General features: G+C 40.8%; 1 protein-coding gene across 12 annotated transcripts in view; it reads left to right on the top strand.

Annotated features, from left to right (window-relative positions):
• DLG2 (discs large MAGUK scaffold protein 2) overlaps positions 1-22865 on the top strand; it is a 1060606-nt gene that overhangs the window by 260364 nt on the left and 777377 nt on the right. The window contains exon 1 of one of the 12 annotated variants that reach the window (XM_063325959.1): positions 21674-22183. The exons of the other annotated variants lie outside the window; for them this stretch is intronic. Within the exon in view, the coding sequence (XP_063182029.1) occupies positions 22064-22183 (120 nt within the window). The 5' untranslated portion in view covers positions 21674-22063. Of the gene's footprint in view, positions 1-21673; positions 22184-22865 lie in introns of those variants that run through there. 12 annotated transcript variants of the gene reach the window in all.

Below are 22865 nucleotides of genomic sequence, written 5' to 3'. Positions count from 1 at the left end.
CAGATGAGTGAGAGGACTTTATTGTTGGATTTGGGACTAAGCTTAAGCTCAAATTATGAGTTTAGTGGAGTCACTTGCTATGAATGCTGTTTAAAAATTCCCTTACAGTTGAAGAAAGATATACTTTCTGAAGTGAAGGAGCAAATGCGAATGCCTGGTCTAGAAGCCTGAAAAAAATAATAGAAGCATTATTAGAGAAAATGATTGTTATGTGCAGAACAGTGGACATCAGGGCAAAAGGAGGCCCTAAGGAAGCAGCTTTGACAGGATACAAGGCAGGGAGAAGAGCTGCCAAGCCAGCGCTCTTCAGGGATGCACAAACTTCGTCCAGAGTTCATACACACCGGTCTCTCCAGCTGCGATTCCTACCTCACCAGTGCAAACTGAGAATTGCACCATGCACGCACTGAAAGGTAACACGAACGATTTTGAAAAGCCCTTCAATTTTAAGCAGAGGTTTCAATGGGAGCTGTGGGTGTCTGTGGCTACCTGGCAAAACTTAAGAATCCAAATCAGTTCTTTGCTCAGGGTTCTTGCGTGGAGCTTCTTGGATTCCCTGCGTTCCCCCGGGCAAGCAGAATGCTTGAGCTGGGTTGTGCTGTGCAAATTGAAAGGAGTGAGTAATAAAGAACGGCATTCTGCTCTCCCACACAAATGACAGTTCCTGAAGCGCTGGAGACAGAAAAGCCTCCCCAAACAGGGATCTACATTCAGGATGAGAGCGAGAGGCACCACTGCCATTCCAACCCTCCCATTTTGCATTTCCGATGCGAACTCAGTAGACGTGTAGTTCATTACCACGGGTAGTTTCATCCACCTTTAATTGCTTCATGGCCCATCTTCTCTGCTCCTGTTCTCAGTGACTAAAGTTTGGTATTTTTCCTATTCTTTACAGACTTACTCCTACCTTCGCTCCTGTGGTGTCTCACCCACCTTTCTTTACAGAGACAAAAGGTTTTTTGAATTAATATAGTTTAACAAGCAGGAAAAGAAATTCAAATGTGTAGATTATAATGCTAGTTTTGTGTTCAGTATTTTATTGTACATTTGTAAGAACTAGAGTATTATGAATCCTTTGCATTGCCTCTGAATATTCACTGGGCAAATAACCACATGGACTCCAGCTGTTTACTTTTCACTTTCGTGTTTGTTTTCCAGCTATTCAAGCAAACATGTTTACTAGTGGGAATCCATGAGAAATCCAGCAGGTTTTTGAAGATTGTTAGGTTCCACATTAGGGAGCTGAGCATAGGAGTTATACTTACCCTGCCTATAAACAGAAACTGATATAATACACTCAGAATTGACCACTATAATTGAAAATTGGAATCTAAAAGATTCACAATAAACTACTTCTAACTCTTCACAGGTTAAACAAATATCAGCAGAAAATATTTGTTACATAATTGTTGTAGAATAAATAATTTGGTGAGGTGTGTAGGCCATGTGTGGGCGGTTTCAATAAAAGAGACTAATTAATCAAATAACTTATTTGCTACCAAGTTGCTGCCTATCCATGACAGATTCAAATTTGCTGCTGCTCTTCTCATAAGAAACATGTGCCACTGCTTGGAAGAGTTTGCATGTAACTGCAGGCCTTGGTAAGGTTTTAACAGGACTTGACTTAGGTCGGAGTTTCAAATATAGTGTTCTTATCATTCATCTCTAATTCCATCTACCATGGAACACCAGGGAGACAAGACTAATGAGTGAGCCATTTAAATGGTGTTACACTATTTGTCACATCTCGCCTATCCTGTGGTTCACTTCTGCTCCATTACAAAAATGATGGGGAAGACCTGCTCCTAACGATGGTATCCTTTTCACGACTAAATTTTGCCTAATCATTTTTCAGCCATGTTAATATTTGTAGGACCGTGCACAAGTGCACCACAGCCTACTTACAATGTCTATTTAAACCCTTGGTTACACAGCAGAATGGTTTCTTCACCGTAACGTCTTTCTGTGCTGTGAGTTGCCTTGGCTGGTTGGAGACCCCCAGGGAGAACGTCATTGCAGGGTAGGGGGGAAACTCACCCCATACTGAATGTTCTTAGTGCCCCTTTCTGCCTGCGCTATGGGATGTGTTAGGGCTGAAATGAGCTGCAGAGATCAGAATTATTCCGTTTCAGTTTCTGAGTGGATATTTTCTGACAGCGTGATGGACAGCAGGGAGGCACAGTTTTGCATGTAGATTGCAGTCAAAGATACGTTTGCTCTAGGCCAATCTATCTGCTTGGGGAAAAGAAGTTAACCTATGGACAACACCATGCTGTTCTAACTAATTCCGGTACCTCAGCTAGCTTATTTAGAGCTAGAACAGATACCAATGCACTACCCTGCAGGCTGCAATATCGATGTATGCTAGAGTGTGTGGCCTTGGGATCATTTTGGCTGAAGCATACTTCACTTCTTAATATTTCTGAGAAATCAGGCTTCTAGGCCACAGCAAACGTACAGGGGAATGTGAGACTGGGAGTAAGACTGGATGCTTCAAAGGAGAGGGTAGAGACCCCCCCTGCCCATTTCCACTCAGTCCTGCGTGGGCCTCGGGGCAGTGGGGTGGGTGGGAGGCTGCTGCCCAGCCCTGTGAGTCTCTGCGGCATGAAGGAGGGGGAAACAGGGCAGCTGGGTCCCATGGAGTGGGACAAAGGCAGAAATGCTCCTCTCCTGGGGACTGGTTGCTGTGGACTGCATCCCCTCATCTCGCACCAGCAAGTGGGGAAGGGGGCGCAAAGTGTCGTGCTGGAGGGTGGCCGTCTCACTATGTTGTAGAATCGCAGAAACACAGAATGGTTCAGGTTGGAAGGGACCTTAAAGATCATCTTGTTCCAACCCCCTGCCCTGGGCCAGGACACCTCTCACCAGCCCAGGCTGCTCCAAGCCCCATCCAGCCTGGCCTTGAACCCCTCCAGGGATGGGGCAGCCACAGCTTCTCTGGGCAACCTGGGCCAGGGGCTCACCACCCTCAGAGTCAAAAATTTCTCCCTAATATCTAAGCTAAATCTCCCCTCTTTCAGTTTAAAACCGTTACCCCTCGTCCTATCGCTCCACTCCCTGATAAAGAGTCCCTCTCCATCTCTCCTATAGGCACCCTTTAGGTACTGGGAGGCTGTTATAAGGTCTCCTCGGAGCCTTCTCTTCTCCAGGGTGAACACCTCCAGCTCTCTCAGCCTGTCCCCATAGCAGAGGTGCTCCAGCCCTCTGAGCATCTTTGTGGCCCTCCTCTGGACCCGTTCCAACAGGTCCATGTCTTTCTGTGTTGAACCCCTCCAGGGATGGGGCATCCACAACATCTCTGTGCAACCTGTTCCAATGTCTCACCACCCTCATAGTGAAAAATTTATTCCCAATATCTAATCTAAATCTACCTTCTTCCAGTTTGAAGCTATTACCCTTCATCCTACCACTACATGGCCTTGTAAAAATCCCCCCTCCAGCTTTCTTGTAGGCCCTCTTCAGATACTGGAAGACCACTATAAGGTATCCCTTATAATGTCTTCCCTGTCCTTTCTGGGAATGTGAGAAGAAAATGTCAGTCTTATCAAACTGAAGTTTAAGCAAGCCATTAGTTTCCCTTGCCTCTGGGAATACATAGCCAAAGAAAGAGACAAGGATAAACAGAGGAAGGTATGTTAAGGGTTGGAGAAAAACCAAGCCACTGTGGTATTTATATCTTGCTGCAGTGATTTGACATCGAACCACAGAAACAGATTTCTTTACTTCTTCCCTGTCCGAGGCAAGACTTGCCTTGTACTTTCATTATGGATAAATTCACCATGTGGATTTCCTTTCCCAGGCAGTTTAAGAACCACCACAGTTATCTTACAGCAGACCAGTGGATATTGTTTCCAAAAAATGTGTTATATAGCTCACCTGGGTCAAAACTGTTCTTTCTATTGCTCATGACATGAAGAAATACATTAATACATATCTAGCTTAATGCTTGAGAGGTCAGTTGATTCTGTAAGCTGACCTGGTAGTTCCGTGTGTGCTTAAATCAAAACTATAATCGTTGGCGTTACCATCATGTTAGCTTTTGAAATTGAAATGATCTATTTATAATCTTCGCGTTACCATTTGCTGTCTCTTTCTAGCTTGATGATTTAATTTTTATATATTATTTGGTTTTATTATTTTGTATTTCTTATTTATTCATTAATTTCTACATCTAGTGCAACTCTAGCTGGGAGCTATTGTCAGGTATGTGGCTTTTTCTGGGAACGATCAAGCCTGGCCTCTGGGAATTGTTGCTAATGCATCCACAGGAGACAGTTTATGACAAGAGTAGTCCAGGATGAAGTTTCTCGTGCCTCACAAGGTGGTAGGCATGGAAGCTACATGTTCCCTTGCCTCACAGAGAAGTGGCAGGGTAGTTACACTGAATGGCGTCCGAAGGCTACTTGGGATGGGGGTTACAGTGCCTGGAGTGATACCGTCCCCTCTTTCAGCTGCATTGTTGTTTGTTGAGCCCAGCCTTGTAAATCCTAACATATCGAGACCATTGGCTGCCATATCACAGTAGCCAGTATGTTCTTGTAATGTCCAGCCCCATCCTGCCTAGAGACATTGATAAATTCAGCCAGTCACAAAGATGTTGTAAAGGCACCTTTTCACTTCCCTTCCCTCTTATATTGGGCACAATCTCTGAAAACCTGCGAAACAAGGTGCCTGAAAGCAGGGGGCCTGTACGAGGAGCTCGCTGAAACAGTGCATTTACAAACACTTGGTGTTCTCAGCTACCACCAGCATATATGATTTCACTGGCAAGTAGCTCCCAGGCAATACCATTGAGTACTTTGAAGTCATAACTGAAAATTTAGAGCCTAGGGCTAGTTGTGTGACCCAGGAAAATGATTTTATTCCTTGTTTTGATTCCTGTTGTCTTTTTTAAGCACTGGAAGACACTGGGCTGTCATACTGCACATCTACTGAAGTTTCCAGATACTTGCCATGAGCAGTACTAAGGAGATTACATTGCAGAAATCTGGCCTGAAATCTACTGAAACACATTTAGGTGACATGAGCCAGAGTAATACTGTTAAACAGCATTGAAAAACTGCTGTGCATACATTAATTTCAGACAATACGCACATTATCTTAAAAGACTCGCAGTTCCAGGAAAAAAAAGATTACATGAAAGATTATTCAGCACTAAGATGAACGATGATGCTTTTTCTGCTTTTGAAATGCAATAAAAAGTAGATGGGACAAAGCACACAGCTAGTGTTGGAAGGGTATGTACATATCCTAAATTAGTATAGGTCCCAGGTGGGACATCTACATAATGACCAGTCCCTAGACATTCAGTTGGATGTTGTTTTACTAAAGGGATTTGAACACTTCTGCCTTCCGGGAGATAAGAGATGCCTGCAGCTGTTGGAGAAGACGAGTCTGAATACCCTTTGTGAAAATGACTTTTTTCACCTAGCAGCCATTGGGTTCCCGAATTTACTGGTGACTATTTCAGCCTTTTCCGATGCATGGAGAGTCTTTTCTGTCTTGGCTTTTAAAGAGAGAATGACAGGCTGAAAATGTTCCCAAATGACTATCCTTGCATATGGTCTCTGGTCACTGCTTAGGTTTAAATTTAGCGTTTAACATCCCTCTAGTCAAGCCTGATGCAGGGGTGCCCATTAACATTCCTGCCTTTCAAGACTGCGTCCTTCATGGCTCTCCACTCTTTGTTAGCCAGCTGCTGAGTTCTGTGCTCTGGCAGTTCATCACAGCGTTGGTTATCAGGTTTCAGGCTTTCCCATACACAGTTTCATTTCTTTTCTGGTCTTTTCTTTTCACCTTCTGTATCTATAAATCTTGGCTATTTCCTCTCAAGGTTAGGCTATTTCAGGCTATGGACTGAATATCAAGAGGTGACTCAGCTTTTGTGTTACTGGTGGAAAGGAGTTCCTGAAATCCTCCATCCATTCTTGTAACTATCTGGGAGGAAAGCAAGGGGATGAATCACATTTCCAGGGAGCATGGGTAGAGATGGGATGCGGTTTTGATTAACCTTCCCTGCACACTTAAGGAGCCTTTTTCCTTTGGAGTCATACACCAAATGGGTGGATTTATATGCAAAGTAGAATGGTCTATTTGTATGGGGGGCGGGGGGGGGTGTGTGTTAGTTGATTGAACTTTTATTTTATTAACTAAAAACATTATTTGGATTGCAGTCTGTGGACTTAATGATACAGTTGTGTGTGACTTGTGCCATATCAATAAATACAGCAATAAAGCAGTGCTTCCTAGTGTGGTTCCATCAGTCGTATTAAGCCTAATTCCACTGCTTAATTTGGGCACACTCTCAGTAAAATTTTAGGCAACTACCTGAAAGCAGAGGGGACGATAATTCTGCCTACCATAGCTAAATATCTGACAAGAACAAGGTAGGCCTCTCAGGACATGCAGAGGACAACCTACCTGGCTCAGGCACTTGTCACTCTCCGTAGGGAGAGGGAACTCGGGAGACTTCAGAGACCTTTATGATCTGCTTAACTTAGGTCTCTGCCTTTTCCATTGTGAGTAACGGGGAACCAAGAGGAAAAGTCTGTCCGCACTCAGCATCTCGACATCTAGCCCTCCTCTGAAAATGACAGTGAGTGACCTCAGTGGTCCCAAGTAAGTGAGCCAAACACAAGGATCTCGGGTGAAAAGAGGGCATTGTTTTTGCTGCTGCTTCACTCCTGTGATGCTAGTGGTAGTCCTGACTTCATCTAGATGTTATGCTTCTTCGAGATGATTAGACAGAGGCCAAGGAAGGATTTAGTCAGGGTTTGAGTGTGTGTCTCCCCAAAGGTGAGTTGCAATAGGGTTTTAGGTTGGGCGTTACCAATTTATCAGAATACATGCTTCGAGTATGTGTTAATTTAAAGATGAAGACAACTCCCAGTCTAAATCAGGAGATACAAATTAATTTGGGCATCTAAAGGCTTTAGCAGCTCTGGAGCACCTGCAGAACTAGCAGACTAGGTGGCTCTTTGAGGCTTTAGATGGGTTTTAGATGTCAGGCTGTGTCACATGAGTTGGGATTAGGTAAATTTGATTTAATATTGCTTTTATTGTGGTTGTTTTGGTAGCATCTGATAATCCTACATATAATATTCATATATAAGAACCTGAGACCTTGTAGGTTAAACATCTTGCCCTTTATCACACTGCTGTGTGCCTATGGCAAAGTAGGGAGCTAAACTAAGTCTTAAAAGCCACAAGTTATAGCCCAAAACAGTGAACTCCTGATGTGCAAAAGGCAGTGGGCACCTACTGCTCCACTAGGACTCTTCATATGCGGTTTCTCTTTTTCTTGGAATTAGAGAATATTCCTTTACTAGTTTTCTCTGTGTCCTATTTCTGCAGCTGGACCTTCTGACATGTTTCCTACATAGCTCTGAATTCTGTTTCAAGCATAAAACTTTCAGAGGCTTCTTCAGAAAATTTGGCTAGAGGGCATAAACTTCTTTCCCCTCTCATACCCTCACTTTGAACTTGTTTTGTGTGGAGATTGTAGGAGCAGAGCAGTGAAAGATTGTTCTTACAGGCAAGATGAAGACATCTGCTGCTCTGGGTGCTGCATAGCTACCGTTGGCACAGCGACCTTTGGCGACTATGGCTCAGTGGAATGTAAACCCACGTACCAGTAAAACATTAACACAATAATTTAGAGGTTATTTGAACAGAGATATGAGTGTGCTGATGGTGCATTCTAGTGGAAAGCTGAGACAAATATTAATAAATGACATCTAATTGATTTTGGTATTTTACTAAGAATATAGCAGTGCTAAATACTTGATCAATTTTTATTTTTTTTTTTCCTGGAAATATGGGGTGCGAACCCAGGGGTGTCTTCAATATGTGCTGGGAGGGTTGTGAGAAAGATCAAGTTCCATTCTTGAAATAAAGCATGCTGCTTGATAGAGGAAGGTACAAATAAATACATTCACATAGGGAAAAATACTTTGGGAAATGCTGTAGGTGGTAAAGCACAAAGCTGCACACCGTAGGTGGTAGAGCACAAAGATTCAATGAGCATGGAGATGTGTTTGCTCAGATTACGGAAATCAAATATTTCAAATCAGTCTCTAAAAATTACTTGAAAATATTAACCGCTATTACTTATATTTGTCATCCAAAGCTTTGCAGACTGAAGCGTGTCCTTACTGAAAGGTAAGATGCAGTTGCAGTGCAGTTGCAGAGCAGCAGGGACTGGGAGATGTGATAAGAACATTGACATTTTGAGAGTGATTACTGGGAATGATACCACAAACACCATTTTGCAGATGAGTAAACTGAGGGGTAACCCTGTTTACCATTCCTGGTAAGCTGAAAGAGAGGACCTGAGCGCCCTGACTCTCAATCCAGGCTTTGTCTGCTACCAGTTTGTCTTCTAGTATAGAGAAATAACATTCTGTTTTACATTATTTGCTATGCAATAATGAAATAATGAATAAACAGGTCTCCCTTGTAGTAGCAGAAGCTGGGAAATGAAAAGTAAATTGTGATCTGTTTTGGTCTCAAATGTTTCCCCGTTCTATTAGTGCAAAAAATTTTTACCTATTCAAGCTGCATAGGGCAATATATAGGCAGAAGGTACTTTATGCACGAACTTCAGTTTTCATTCTGATTTGAACAATTAGCATTGAATTCTATGTTAATTATCTAAAAAAACCCATTCAGAGATGATGGTAGATATATGAGATCCATGATAATAGGAACATGTTGCCATAGACACAACTGTTCAATATGACACTGGGACACTGCCGCTTAAAGAAACCCACTGAAGTTGTATTTCACAATGCCCTGAAATTATGCAGTTGTGAAAAATTAATTATAATCCTTTCACTGAAGTGGTGGTACTGTAATGTTGATTCTAAAATATTCAACAAGCTATTTCAGTGCAGAGGGCTGTCAAATGACAGAGAAAACTAATGTATCAGAAGTACTGAGAAATTTTTAAAAGTTTTAATTATAGCAGGTGGCCAACATTTCTGAGCAATGCAAAGCTTAATTTTGAGTTTTAACAGCTTCAGTTATAGCTTCGGAATTTCTGCATCTCTTGCAAAAATCCATCTTTTAAATTGGCATGAAATTCCACTATTTATAGAAAACATAGGGCAAGAAGCAGAGAACAACGCAAAGCCAAAGTATGAAATGACAACTTTCTGTTACAGGCAGTAACAACTGGGGAGTTTCAAGCTTTTCCAGATTGTTCCAGTCTTGTGCATTTGTTTGTGTGGATTAGCAAAGAGACACATCTGGATTTGGGCCAGAAGGCCTGGGCTATCATCTAGCCTGACTTCCTGGACAGAACTCCACCGAAATCAGCAGGCAGCAATCATCTGCCCATTTAGAGTATTTTGTGGTTTGGCTCGTTTTTCAAGAGTGTTGTCTACAGCAGCAGCATCCAATAATAAGCAGATTTCTCAACAAGTATTCAGACAGATTCTTATCATTACAGAGGATAAACACACCCTCTGTCAGCCATGAAATTTAATTATCATTACCTTATTACATCACAGGTTTTGTGAAGGACCAAGAGTCATCAAAGGTGGGGAGATGAGCTACATTGCTGTGTTGATTCGGTGAAGGATGGAAAAAAGCCCTTCCTATCGTGTATGTTTCTTTTGTTTATTTATTTCACTTATTTTTCTCTCTTCAGAGTCAGATTAAAAAAAAAAAAATAATCAACAACTGTATTGCATCTCTCCAGCTCACAAAAGACTAACCCCAACCCATTCTTCTATTTTCTAGACATGAGTCACCTCTCACAACAGATCCTCCTATCCTCCTCTCTTGTGATAAGAGAAGAATCTTTTTATAGTCCAGTTTGACTTGTCTTGCTGCGTCAGTAGCAAACAACTCTTAGTGGCCTTTCCTCGATTCTGATTGATAGACATAAGCTGGAATATCTCCTGCCCACCTGCCCTTCAAATGTATCTCCACTGGAGACCGACACAATATTTCTATCATCTAGATCAGGACCAAACTGAGCAATCACTACTAGTTTTTATACTTACCATCATTTTTGCAGTGTTTATGGGAGTAAACTCCATGTAGGAACATAATCAGGAAACCACACTTGGATCAAAGGTACCCAAGAACTGTGAGCTCACATGGAATTGTCCAGATGACAGTGTTCTTGTGTTCGGAATACCGTCTGATAATTGCATAATGAATGCATGCATTTACACTATAGCCAATGTGCCAGTCATTTGACTGGACAAATATTCAGAAACCACTCTTAAAGCATATGTCAATACGTGGATTCCACTTTGAATGTGGTGATGAGCAGGGGATAGAAAGAGACACTCTCAGACTGTATTATTCTGCTTTTGCAGAACAACTAAAGTAGAGCTGATAATCTGCCAAAAGGATAGCAGGGAGCCCCAACTCTTTATAACTGAGGTTTACGTACAAACTCACTATCATGGTGTGTGCATTAACATTTATTGTACACCTTAAAGAACATAATAAAATCCTTTGAAATGAATAAGATGTTTTTTTTAGTATTGGCTTTAGTAAAGGTAGATTTTTCACTCAGTGTATATCATATTTTACTCTGATTTTATATATTCTTTGGGCCAGATTCTCGTATTTTGTAGGACTGTAGATCTTTATGACCCTGTTGGAATTAAAAGGCTACTTGTATTATGATTGACAGTAGTCTCTGCCTTTGTTTTCCTAAGAGATTTGGTGTTGTTTTTGGTTAATGTGTGAAATAGGGCATGCTATAACTTCTTTGGGTCAAGGGGAGTGCTATTTCTAAAACTATTTAAATAAAGGATTAAGAGAACAGAAAATTTTCCTCTCAGATGAATACGGCTCTAGTCAATTGATATTCTGCTGTCAGCATGCATGTCTCATTCAGTCTTGTCCTCCATGCAAAAGAGATATTGACCCTATGTACTACACTGAGAATAATTTTGCATATAGATGTAATAACAAAATGTTTATAGACAGCCCCACAGCCAGAGAGATTGCCAGGCATTTTTAGTTTTTATAAACGGTTACGGAGAAAGCAGTGCTAAAGTCAGTTAGCTTGTGAAATATCATCAGATTATAGCAGTAATTTGCATTTTATAAGATATTTCAACTGAAGACATTCTCTGAATTTATCTGATCTTCACTGCATGTGACTCAAGGGAATATTGAAGTGAGAAGAGGACATCTGTTGAAGAAATGTGCAAGGCATGGTATTTCAAAAGGAAACCTCTAACTGCGTGAAAATAATAGAATTGGTTAAATAATATGAGTGAAAAAACGTTCTTTAACTGCTGGGAAATAATAGAATAGCTTAGATACTATCAGTGTAAAAAATTTCTATTCAGATGTAGCTTGTTGAAAATATTTGGAGGTTGAGATAAAATTTTCAGTGATAAAAAGTTGAAGTGAGTCATTTCAACTCTCCAGACTAATTTTGATAATATTGAAATCCTCTCTTTGGGGCTGTCATTTACATTTGCTTTATAATATTAAATTAGTATTGCATGTTGAGATTCTATATTTTATTGTTCATATAGTCGCCATTTTTTCTTTGTGGAAAGAAAACATCCCAATGGGTTAAAATGAAAAACCTCTTTACGACATTTTCAAATTTTGGCTTTGTGTGCCAAATTCTCCACAGTTCAAGTCACTGAAAAGAGTCTGCTGTCCAGAAAGAAGGAATCATGCTTTGTGCACAACATTTGAGGTATTTCCTTGAACTTAGAACAGCAAAACGGTGACAACAGCGGTTCAGTCAGTACACGTCGGGCATCAATACACAGTGCAAAATTTAAAAATTATCTTTTATTTCACGGTCCCATTAATTGCAGATCCTAAAGAGATGAGGTCTAACTGCTGCGGTAGGCAATTTTCAGGAACACTAGGTGAAATTCTCAAAAGCAACAGTAGATTCAAAACTGTGTTGTCTGATTAGCTGGGCATGACTTAGAGGATGTAGAATTTCTTTTGTTTTACTTTTGTTTTAGGAATCCTGTTTGAAATAAGGTATCATTCCCCTTATTTTAGTAATTTAGAAATAATATTTCAATTGGTGTGTGGGAAGCATAGAGGGATGGTGCAGAAAGTGGGGAGGAAACGAGTGCAAGCAGTGCTCGTCTCATTGTAGTAATACGTATATGAAAATTAACCTCTTAATGGTTCTAAGGAGTTTATTGCTATATACATATTTACATGTATGTATATATGTATGCATATATATGTGTGTGTGTATACATTTCCCCATTTTCAGTGGTTCCTCAGTTTTAAAACTCATTCTGAGTACCTAGTGGAGATGAGTAAAATTGCACCATGCTTGCTGTAAGACATCAGCAACAGCAGCGTGGTATCAGTTTGTAAGTGGCAGAAGGTCCCGAAAGATAAAAACCTTTTCTCAAGTCAGTCAGTTTCCTGGATGCCCTGCTTCAACAGGGCAATTAATAACAACCATCAATGAGATAGCATACAGAAAGGATAAGGGAAAGACGTAAGTAACAGTGCTGTTTCTGAGAAAAATACACACCCTGGGAATTTTCTGCAATTAATTTGTATTTTAAAAATAGGAAAAAGCTCTAGAGGTGCTAGTGGAAGGGCAATCATAGAATGGCTTATGTTGGAAAAGACCTTTAAAGATCTTCTAGTCCAACCTTCCTGCCTTAGACAGGGACATCTTCCACTAGATGAGGTTGCTCAAAGCTCTATCCAACCTGACCTTGAACATGTCCAATGATGGGGCATCCACAGCTTCTCTGGGCAACCTGTTCCAGTGTCTCACCATCCTCATTGAAAAACATTTCTTTCTTATGTCCATTCCAAATCTACCCTCTTTCAGTTTAAAGCCATAGCCCCTTGTCCTATCACTACAGACCCTGGTAAAAACTCTCTCTCCTTATTTCTTATGATCCCCCTTTAAGTATTGAAAGGCCACAATAATATGTCCCTGGAGCCTTCTCTTCTCCAGGCTCAACAACCCCAACTCTCTCTGCCTTTCTTCATAGGAGAGGTGCTCCAGACCTCTGATCATCTTTGTGGTCCTCCGCTGGACCGGCTCTAAGAGGTCCACGTCTGGTTTGTGCCAGGGGCCCCAAGAGCTGGACGCAGTACTCCAGGTGCGGTCTCACCAGAGTGGAGTAGAGGGGCAGACTCACTTCCCTTGCCCTGCTGGCCATGCTGCTTTTGATGCATCCCAGGATACAATCGTCTTTCTGGTCTGCAAGTGCACATTTGTGCCTCATGTCCAATTTTTTATCCACCAGTATCCCCAAGTCCTTCTCTGCAGGGTTTCTCTCAATCCATTCATCCCCGAGACTGTATTGCCCTAATCCAGGTGCAGGGTCTTGCACTTGGTGTTGAACTTCATGAGATTCACATTGGCCCACTCCTCAAACCTGTCAAGGTCGCTTTGCATGGCATCCCTTCCTTTTAGCCTCCCAACTGCACAACTCAGCTTGCGCCGCTCTGCAAACTTTCTGAGGGTGCACTCAATCCCGCTGTCTATGTTATTAGTAAAGATACTGAACAGTACTGGTTCCAGTATGGACCCCTTAGGGACACCACTTGATACTGATCTCCACTTGGACACTGAGCCATTGACTGCAACTCTTTGTATGCGGCCATCCAGCCAGTTCCTTATCCATTGACTAGCCCATCCATCAAATCCGTATTTCTCCGATTTAGAGACAAAGGTGTTGCGTGGGACCATGTCAAAGGCCTGACAGAAGTGAAGGTAGATGACATCAGTTGCTCTTCCCTTATTCAGCAACACAGTCACTCCATCACTTCATTGTAGAAAGCCAGCAGATTATTTAGGGATGATTTGCCTGTTGTGAAACCATGTTAGCTGTCTCTAAACACCTCCTTACCATTCATATGCCTTGACATAGTTTCCAGGAGGATCTGTTCCATGATCTTACCAGGCACAGAGGTGGGGCTGACTAGTTGGTAGTTTCCACAGTCCTGCTTTTTACTCTTTTAAAAAAATGAGTGTGATATTTCCCTTTTTCCAGTCACTGGGGACTTTGCCTGACTGCCATGACTTTCAAATATAACGGAGAATGACTTATCAAATACATCTGCCAGTTCTCTCAAAACTGTGGGATGCATCTCATCGATTCCCATGGACTTGTATATGTACAGCTGAAAATAATACAGCTGAAATACAGCCAAAAATATTTTAACTTGATGGCTAAAAGAGGAGCTGAAGTACGGAATGAAATCATTGGTAAAACTCTACAGGAAAAGTCTCAATCAGTTGTGGGAGGTTTTGCTGACTTTATTATTCCTACTAGGATAAATTTTTAAAGTTTTAGTCCGGGGATTATTTTTATGATTAGGATACAACTAGAGGAAAAAGTATCTGGGTTGGCCAGGTGTCTTCAAATGTTGGGAGCTACAGGTCCCAGAAGAGATACAGATATAGCATGCATCACCGACTCTCACAGAGATGGGTTGCTGACAAGGATTTTTGTAACATTGTGTGTATAGTTATACATAAGTAATATGGATGCCCGATTTGAGCACACTTTTCTTAGATTCTATAGACAAATTACCAAATTCTATTTTGAAACCTCTGATTACAAGGGGATCACGTGTTTATATCTGTAGGAGTACATTATTTTAGTTAATTTGTCTGTATTTCAAAGAGAATACTCCCCTCTAAGAGATTTTTTTCCTCCTTCATTTTGTAATATACCTATTTTGAATAGTCTTCTCTTTTTTAAAGTAAGAAAATAGATTTATTACATTATTAGAATAATTAGATTATCTATTTATTCTTTGTTGAGACAAATAATTTACTTTTGACTCATAAGGCTTCTAGAAGTATCTTGACTATTGATTTGAAATCATTAAAACAGAAAATATACCAGTTCCCTTGTAAATTGTTTCGCTCGTTAATTATCCTTTGTTTTCAAACGCTCTGCAGGTTTGAAATAACTTTTCAAGGACTGGCTAAATTTAAATATATTTTCAAAACAAGGTATTTGTCTCCTTGATCGCATTTCTAGCTGCAGTTTGTTAACATGCTTACCTAATAACTGCTATCAATTGAATGAAGAGGAATAGTTAGAGAATGGCTAATGAATATCCATCATTTTACTCTATTGTAAAACCTAACACTTTGCTTGTTTAATGAAAATACTGGCTACAGCAAGAAGAATCCTAAACCTATGTTTTCATGAAAACACAGGTTACTTCCACTGCTGCACAGTTTTATATCATATTTCTCAACCTAACAATAGATTCCCTTTAAATAGTTTTCTTGACTGAAATCACAGTACAAAAAATAAAATCCTAGGTGTTTTGACACATACAGGTCTTTATCAAGTGCAATACAAAATTGAGTTGTTCTTATACAAATTTACAATAAGAGCGTTAATTTTAATAATTTTTTTTTTCTTTTTCATACAAAAAGACTACAGTAGTTTCCTGGTTGAAAATTGCTGGAGGTTTATTTTTAAGTACTGTAATAAATGCAGTTGAACTTTGGAAGTTCATTCCTTCTTCATTCATGCTGTTACCATGGCAATGTGGATTTTATGCTTAAATGAATTAGCTTAGTTCATAAATTATAGTTCATAAATTATAAAAGTAAAATGTTAATTCATAATTGGGGAGTGATGGCAAATCATGACAAGATAGACATCGTTTTCCCTGTTTCATTTTCCCCAAGTTTTTCAAACAATCATGGTAAATGATTTTTTTGAGGGGAAAACAAGTATAGGCTTTTAATGGTCTATGCTTTTTGCGGTCTAGGCTTTTTACCTTGTCTTGAGCTCTACATCCATCTGGGCTGAGTCACGGGCAGTGTATATCAGAAAGGCCCAACCACCTTGTATCTTAATTTCTATGGGGAACAACAGTGAAGATACTCCCTTTCTTATTTTGCTCTTGGTATTCCGTCTCACAAACATGCACTTTGCATACAAGCATATCTCTGAATACGTTTGAATTTGTGTGTACATATAACCAATACAGAATAAATGGGAATCTCTCTACATGCACTGCTATCAAGGTGACAACCTTACCCAACAAAGGTGAAAGTATAAAAAGGACCATGCACAGATGGCAAGCTTCAGCATACATTTGCTCTTCTGGCACTTCAAAACTATAGAGTTTAGGGCTTCACATCTTTTCTGCTAATTTAGTCATCACTGGAAAATTAAAAAAAAAAAAAAAAATCCAAAAAGAGCGGTTTTGTTAAATTAATCTCATTTGGATAAAAGATGGTATCTTCCTATTGATCATCTTCTTGATTGCCACAGAAACATTTCCATAGTGAGAAAAAAGGACTATCTAAAGAAAAAGATTGTATTCCCTTTATGAGAGATTTTGAAGGACATGTTAGACAAACTTTTGCCAAGACTCTATGTATGGTTAATCTTCCCTGGGCAAGGAAGACAGACTGAATAATCTGCTGGGATTCCAGGTTGCCCTGGCCTTTAGCTTGGCTGTGGATGAAAATACCTTTTCAAAGGTGTTATGACATCATGAGACTGCAGGTCAAGAAGAAAGGCAGTCATCTTCTCATAGTCACAAAATGAAACGCACATTGTGGAGACATGTTAGTCATCAATTTGAGTGAAATTCAGGAAATGCCACTAGGGATCTTCAGAGCTGAAAAAGTCTTCACAGTTTAATCCACAAGCCCGGGTCAATGAAGGCTATAATGGAGTCATGTCTTCTCAATCGGTTGTATAGGATGAGGCATAAAATAAACTTGATCCACAGGTTACAGGTACAGCAGAATTAAAATGGGGCTTGGAGTAACTCAAGATGCTTTGTGAAGCTTAATCTAATTCCTTCTTTCTGGGCCTCTGTTCCTTGTTTTGTGTATTCTGTTGTAGGTTCATGGGGAGCAATGAGGAGGCCTTTCCTCAGAGATTCACAGTCATAGAGAAGTCTCACAGGATCAGGCCATTGTTTACTTACTTTTTTTATCATTATTTGGCCATATAGTTTCTTTAAATTTGCTTATTACAAATGGTTTTATGGCTTTTTTTGAAATAGTAACAATGGCTCGGTTCATAAAATATGTATTGAGAAGGAATGAGTTCTAAGTAAATTACTTGGTCAAAAGTAAATTAAATGGTCAAAAATCAGACAATTATATTAACACAATTGTGCAGGAAAAAGGGAACAAAGTTTTCCGGAACACTGTGTAACAGTGGAAGTAACCTATGCTTTCATGAAAACACGTGGCTTAAGTTAAATCAGCCCAGGGGAAGGTCTTTGCTGTTTATTGGCCTGGAAGTAAAGAAGAATATCTGACGCTGCAACTTTCGCATCAGAATGCCAGGGTGCCAGAGAAATGTTTACAATACTGGAGATGAGTCTGTAAATAATCTATTCAGCCTTTTCCTTTCTCTTCCTGGAAATTTTAAGATTTGCTGAGCTCAAGCTGCTGATTTAGTTCCTCTGTCTGTTACGTTTTACTAGACTTTGCTATAGTGGAAAGCCTCAGCAAGCCTTCTTGCCAATTGCGGCTTTTGTTCCCCGTTCTCCTTTCTGCGGTTGTTTCCCGATGCCCCGTAGACTCAATCCATTCTTTGGGCGTCAACATTTTCCACCTAGAAACTGCAGACCCCACAGCACCCAAGACCTGCAGCGTGCATCAGTGCTTCCTGCAATATCCCACTACCCGGCATGGATATTTTCAGTGGAATAAACTTCCCGTAGCTGTGGAAAAAAAACATTTTCAGGACAAAAGAAAATCTCAGGAATGGGGAAAGGAGTAAAAATCATTCTAGTTTAAAGTTCATGTGCTGAAATCAGAGGCATTTAACCAATGTAGGACTAGGGTGCTATATAGAGTGTATCACCGCAGTGTGCAAAGACAGGGTGTGATGGAGCATGACCGTAGCCATAGTGCCATGACTGCGCAAGCCAGCACCTTCAGCATCACTGCAAAAAGAGGGAGAATTACACCCCTGGCTGCTGAAAGTCAGTGGTGTGGATTATCAATGTTGATACTAATAAGAGTTGCATGGCCAGACCCTACAGATGGCTTTGCAAACCTCCGCCACTACGTCCAACCCCCTGCAGACATCCACTCTCCCCTCTTTTGGAGGACAGGAGTGTCATTTCTCCCTCTGTCTACCCAGAGAGAAATGCACCCTCTTCTTCAATCCTTTCCCCCTCTTTTTTTTGATTGATTGTTGTTTTTTTTTTTCCCTAGATAATCTCTGCTTTCCTTGTGATGATCAGAGGGTGATCACAAAATCTATCTCGTTGCAGCAAGCCTTTTAAAAGCAAATTTTAATATTTACCCACAAACGTGGGGCACATTGCGCTGTAGTAGAGCAAACACTGGAGAGCGTTGCTTTCTTTGCTGCATTGTTAGCCTATTGCTGTCATTGTTACTCTCCTCTAAAATATCACCCTTTTGATAATACCTGGGGGAGGGGGGGAACCAACTTGAAAATGGTTAGGCTGCTGAGGATGAAAATAATTACTCTTCGGTGTGGTTTCATTGTTTCCCTATAAGGTTTTCCAAGGTGGAGGTGCTTGACCACAGCTTCAGGACACAATGGCCATAGGTTATTTCTACTACTACTACTATTACTACTACTACTACTACTACTGGCTCCTATTGCTTTTCTACATGGCAGTGAGGGATGCTGCAAAGGGCTGTCCCCCCCTCACTCCTCTGAAGCAGGCTGCCCTCGGAGCCTCCTGAGATCAAGGTCTTCCAGGGCAGCATGTTCCCTCTGCTGTCTTTGAACCACTGCAGACAACCAGGGTTTCCTTCCGAGTGCTCCCTTTTGCCCTTCTGAAGTCACCGGAGAATAAAGTAATGATGAAATTTCACGGTTCAAGATAGTGGCTCCAGTGGTTTCCCTCATCTAAGAATATTGAGGTCACAAGTGGTGTGTCTTTTTAAAGAGGGTCTTTTCTGGACTACTGTCTCTCTACTGTTTTTATACTTAACCTATTTTATTTATTTATTTTTAAATGGAGTAACTTCTATTATCTCTGGGGTTCTTCCCTGTGGTTTCCTGTTTAAAGAGGCCCAGAGCACTGGAAATAGAATCATAGAATCACAGAATCATTTAGGTTGGAAAAGACCCTTGGGATCATCGAGTCCAACCATCAACTCCACTCTACAAAGTTCTCCCCTACACTGTATCCCCCAACACCACAAATAAACGAGTCTTAAACACATCCAGGGATGGTGACTCCACCACCTCCCTGGGCAGCCTGTTCCAGTGTCTGACCACTCTTTCTGGGAAGAATTTTTTCCTAATGTCCAATCTAAACCTACCCTGCTGCAGCTTGAATGTTCTGCTATTTTTGGTATGTCTGGCAGACTCGGGCAAGGCTTTTCCTCACTCATTGTTATCAACTCCATGTCAAAGACCGTAACTATCACCAACATATGGTGATTTTGGGTAGCTGTTAGTCGTAATAAAACATTGCGTGTCCTTGATGAGAATGTTGCCTCTCAAAATTAGGCTGCTGCAATAAGAAACGTTTTGGCAGAGGCGAACAAGCCCTGCAGGGATCTGCTCGTGTAGGTTACCTGAAGCAGCCCCTGCTAAATGCGTTAGGTTGGTCTGCCGTCAAAGTAATACCTTGTTGGCTGGTACAGAGGTTTCAATTTTCTAGCAAATTCTCAAATGCCCCACGGTTATTATAGGAGGCATCTGCCACATGGATGGGAGTCTTTCCTTTCCACTCCGAGGGTGTTGTGGGGGTCAGGGTCTGTAATTTCCTAGATAACGTTTCCTCGCAGGCGCTCAGGAGTCGTGGGAGGTTTTTCTGAGTGAAGACTTTGGAACTGCATCACTTCCTGTTTTCCCCAATGGATTCAAAAGTCTTTTATACAGGTGATCGCTTGGGAACCGTATGGTTCCGCAGCCCTGCCTTCTTTTAGTGAGATTCCTATTTTCCCCACGTTGGGTTTGTTTGCCTAAACCCAAAAACATTAACTTTTTAGAATCGTGAAGAAGAAAGTTGTTTCAAAGACTTTGCTGACTGAAAACTTGTGTATTCCCTTTGGCAGAGAGGAGGCTTGAGTTTGATTTTCATATGCAGCTACATGCTTGCCTGAGCCTTGCCTCGCCGTTCAGGACTGTGCATCTATTCATCTTTGCTTTTTGAATTGCATTTCTCCGGTGGATCAGAATTCCCCAAGTTCTGTGATAGTTTTTCAATGACTAAGATGCTTAATTTTAATTGTTAATGTACTGTACTGCAAAATAAACCGTGATGCCTCTCCCTTTCTATTCACTTGAAGAGTGTCAGAAAAATGCATCAATTAATTCTCCCATGCTTTTGCTGAGCAACATGTTACTATGTTTTAGCTCATTTGATGTATATTGCTGCAGCCGAAGTCTGAACTATCTATAACTTTGGGATGCCCCAGCTTTATGAACTATGGCATCTAGACCCCAGTTCAATTACTAAGAAAAATCGCGGAATTAGATTTAAGAACAGGGTTCATCTCTCTTTTTTCTGGAAGTCATTGCTTGTGCCAAAGAAGGTTGTGATTACTAATTACTTAATTTGTATGACAGATGGAGCCGGGGATCAAATTAAGTAGCTGTCTTAGGATGCATTGTAGAGCAATATCTAGCTTTAAACACGACTGCCTTTTTCGTTCCTAAAAAAAGGCACAAACAATGACGGGCTAAAAATAGCTGTTCACTTGGAGTTGACGACAGTTTCTGAGAGCTTGTCTTTAGGAAGATGTTGGAAAAAACCCTGCCGTCTTTTCCCCTCCCCCCTTTTTTTTCTTCTTGAAATGCACGTCTCTCTGTTTAAGCTGCTTCACCTCATTGCCCACGGAAAGATACCCACTGACTTTGATAGGACTTCAGCATGTCTGCGGATTTCCAAGGGGGTTTACGTAAAGCATTATTTAAAGAAATCCTAAAAGTCACTGCAGATATTTCTATGAAGTTATGCTTATCCTACACAAATTGCTCCGTGCTGATGGAGAGGAAGGTAGTAAAGCCTTTTCCACTCTTTGCCTCCCACAATATCTGCTGCAGTGGAGAAAAAAAAAAAAAAAAAAAAAAAAAAAGAGGCTGTCTTCTGCTTTTATTCCTGAAGACTGCTTCATAATTCAGGATGAATATCGGTGGTTCCCGATGCTGTAAACAAAGAGTTGAGCCTTTGACTTTGTGCCCCTGCAGTCTAGTAAACAATCAGTTAATTCGTAGCATCCCAGCGGTTGACAGGAGTGAAAGAAATGATTTGATCTTATATTTGTGCTTGTGAATTAAGGCTTTGCCTTCTGGCGAGGTTCTGAGTTCCCTCCTTCTGGAAGATATTTGAGCATTTTAAATTCAGAATATGTAGTTACAAATGTGAGGGCACAGCCTTCTCCGGGATTTTTCTGCTTTCATTTTAATTTTAATCTGTGTTTCTGATCCCAGCAAGCAAGAAACCAGTTTGAAAACGATGTCCAGTGTCTGAGCTAGGAGCACAATGCAATTCAGGATCTTTGGAACTAGTCGCTGCATTTTCATTAAATGAAAGTGAAGGAGTAGGTGGGACTTTTTATTTAAAAATAGATTAGCACAGGGAACTGAACTTGCATTTGAGGAAACGTTAATAAGCCAGCCAGCCATTGTCCTTAATCAGAGACTGTATTTGTAAGTAGAACATGTTGAATCTGTCATGATTGATGACGTTGGCTTTGTTAAAAGGGATGCTGCATTTTTAACAAGAGCAGACAGAAACAGTGCAGAATCTACAGTAAATTTGAGAATTGGAGGAGAAGCCTTTCTTCATTTTTCCGTGTATAACGTCTGTAAAATATTGAAAAGAAAAACATCAAAGCTGGGGGGAAATGGAAGTAACTCGCTGCTTACATTTTAATTCCTCACCTTTCCCCTCTGGGTGAGTTCCCCCCTCCTTTTTCCCCCCTGAATTTAAAATGCTGGAAGGAAAAGCAACTGAGGTCCAAGTTTCAGATGCTGAATTCTCTGCTAATTGAAATTACTGGGCATATTTCTATATATAGTCGATGAAGAGATATGTAGCTCTCACTCAGTGCCTTCAAGACATGTCTTTTTGTAGTCAGAAAAACAGAGATCAATGCATTTTCAAACTGACAGAGGGAACGGATGCTCCTTAGTAGCACATGCTCGGGATCGTGTGTGTACCGTTTGTGCAGAGCAGAGACGCTGAATACGGGTCCATATGCTCCTTGTTTACTGCAATGTTTTTTGCATGTTACTGTGCACTCCGGACTAATGTGAAGGTAAGAGGAGACGAGACAACAATTTGGCAGGAATGTACATGTAAAACCAGCTGCAGAAAATGTCTACCTTGTGTTGCTGAGTACTTTGGAATTGCTAGCTGAACAGGCATATTATTACAGGTGGTTGTGGAGGCTTTGTTTTATCGTTGTCTGTGTAGCTAAAGCATAGAAGCATGTTTTAATTCTGCAGCTTAGCGACCTTCAGTTTTTAACTGCTTGCAGTTCAGGTTCTGGGCTTGCATGATCTGATAAACATGTTTTGCTACTGTCCAGGTAGGCCAGAAACAAGATGCCAAAGGCTGTTTGTGCAAGTCTACATAGCTTTATATAGGATAAGAATTCCTATACTCTAGCCCCCCGTGCATCCTCCAAGTGATGCTGCCTGCATGCTTTCTTGTCGATTACTTGCCTGAAAACCGGGGGTCTTGCTGCTGTGTTCCGGGTTGTTTTTTTGTGCTGATTTGTTTCTAACTTGAAACAAAATGCATACAAACAAATTATAAGCAATGCCCTAAGAAATAAACAGGGGGTTATTACTGCAAAATGCTACAGAGAAATGCCAGCTGGTCTCACAGTAACTATTAACCAGCGTTTGTCACTCATGTCAACGTTTGCTTGCTCTGTTAATTAGTGTCAGACCTTCAATATAAGTTTCTGGATATATTACCTTCTCTGCAAGTAG

This window comes from Chroicocephalus ridibundus, chromosome 1 (assembly GCF_963924245.1).
Source record: "Chroicocephalus ridibundus chromosome 1, bChrRid1.1, whole genome shotgun sequence".
NCBI classification, from domain to species: domain Eukaryota; kingdom Metazoa; phylum Chordata; class Aves; order Charadriiformes; family Laridae; genus Chroicocephalus; species Chroicocephalus ridibundus.
Note: the sequence above shows the minus strand (reverse complement) of the source record. Positions and strands in the feature narration are given on the sequence as shown.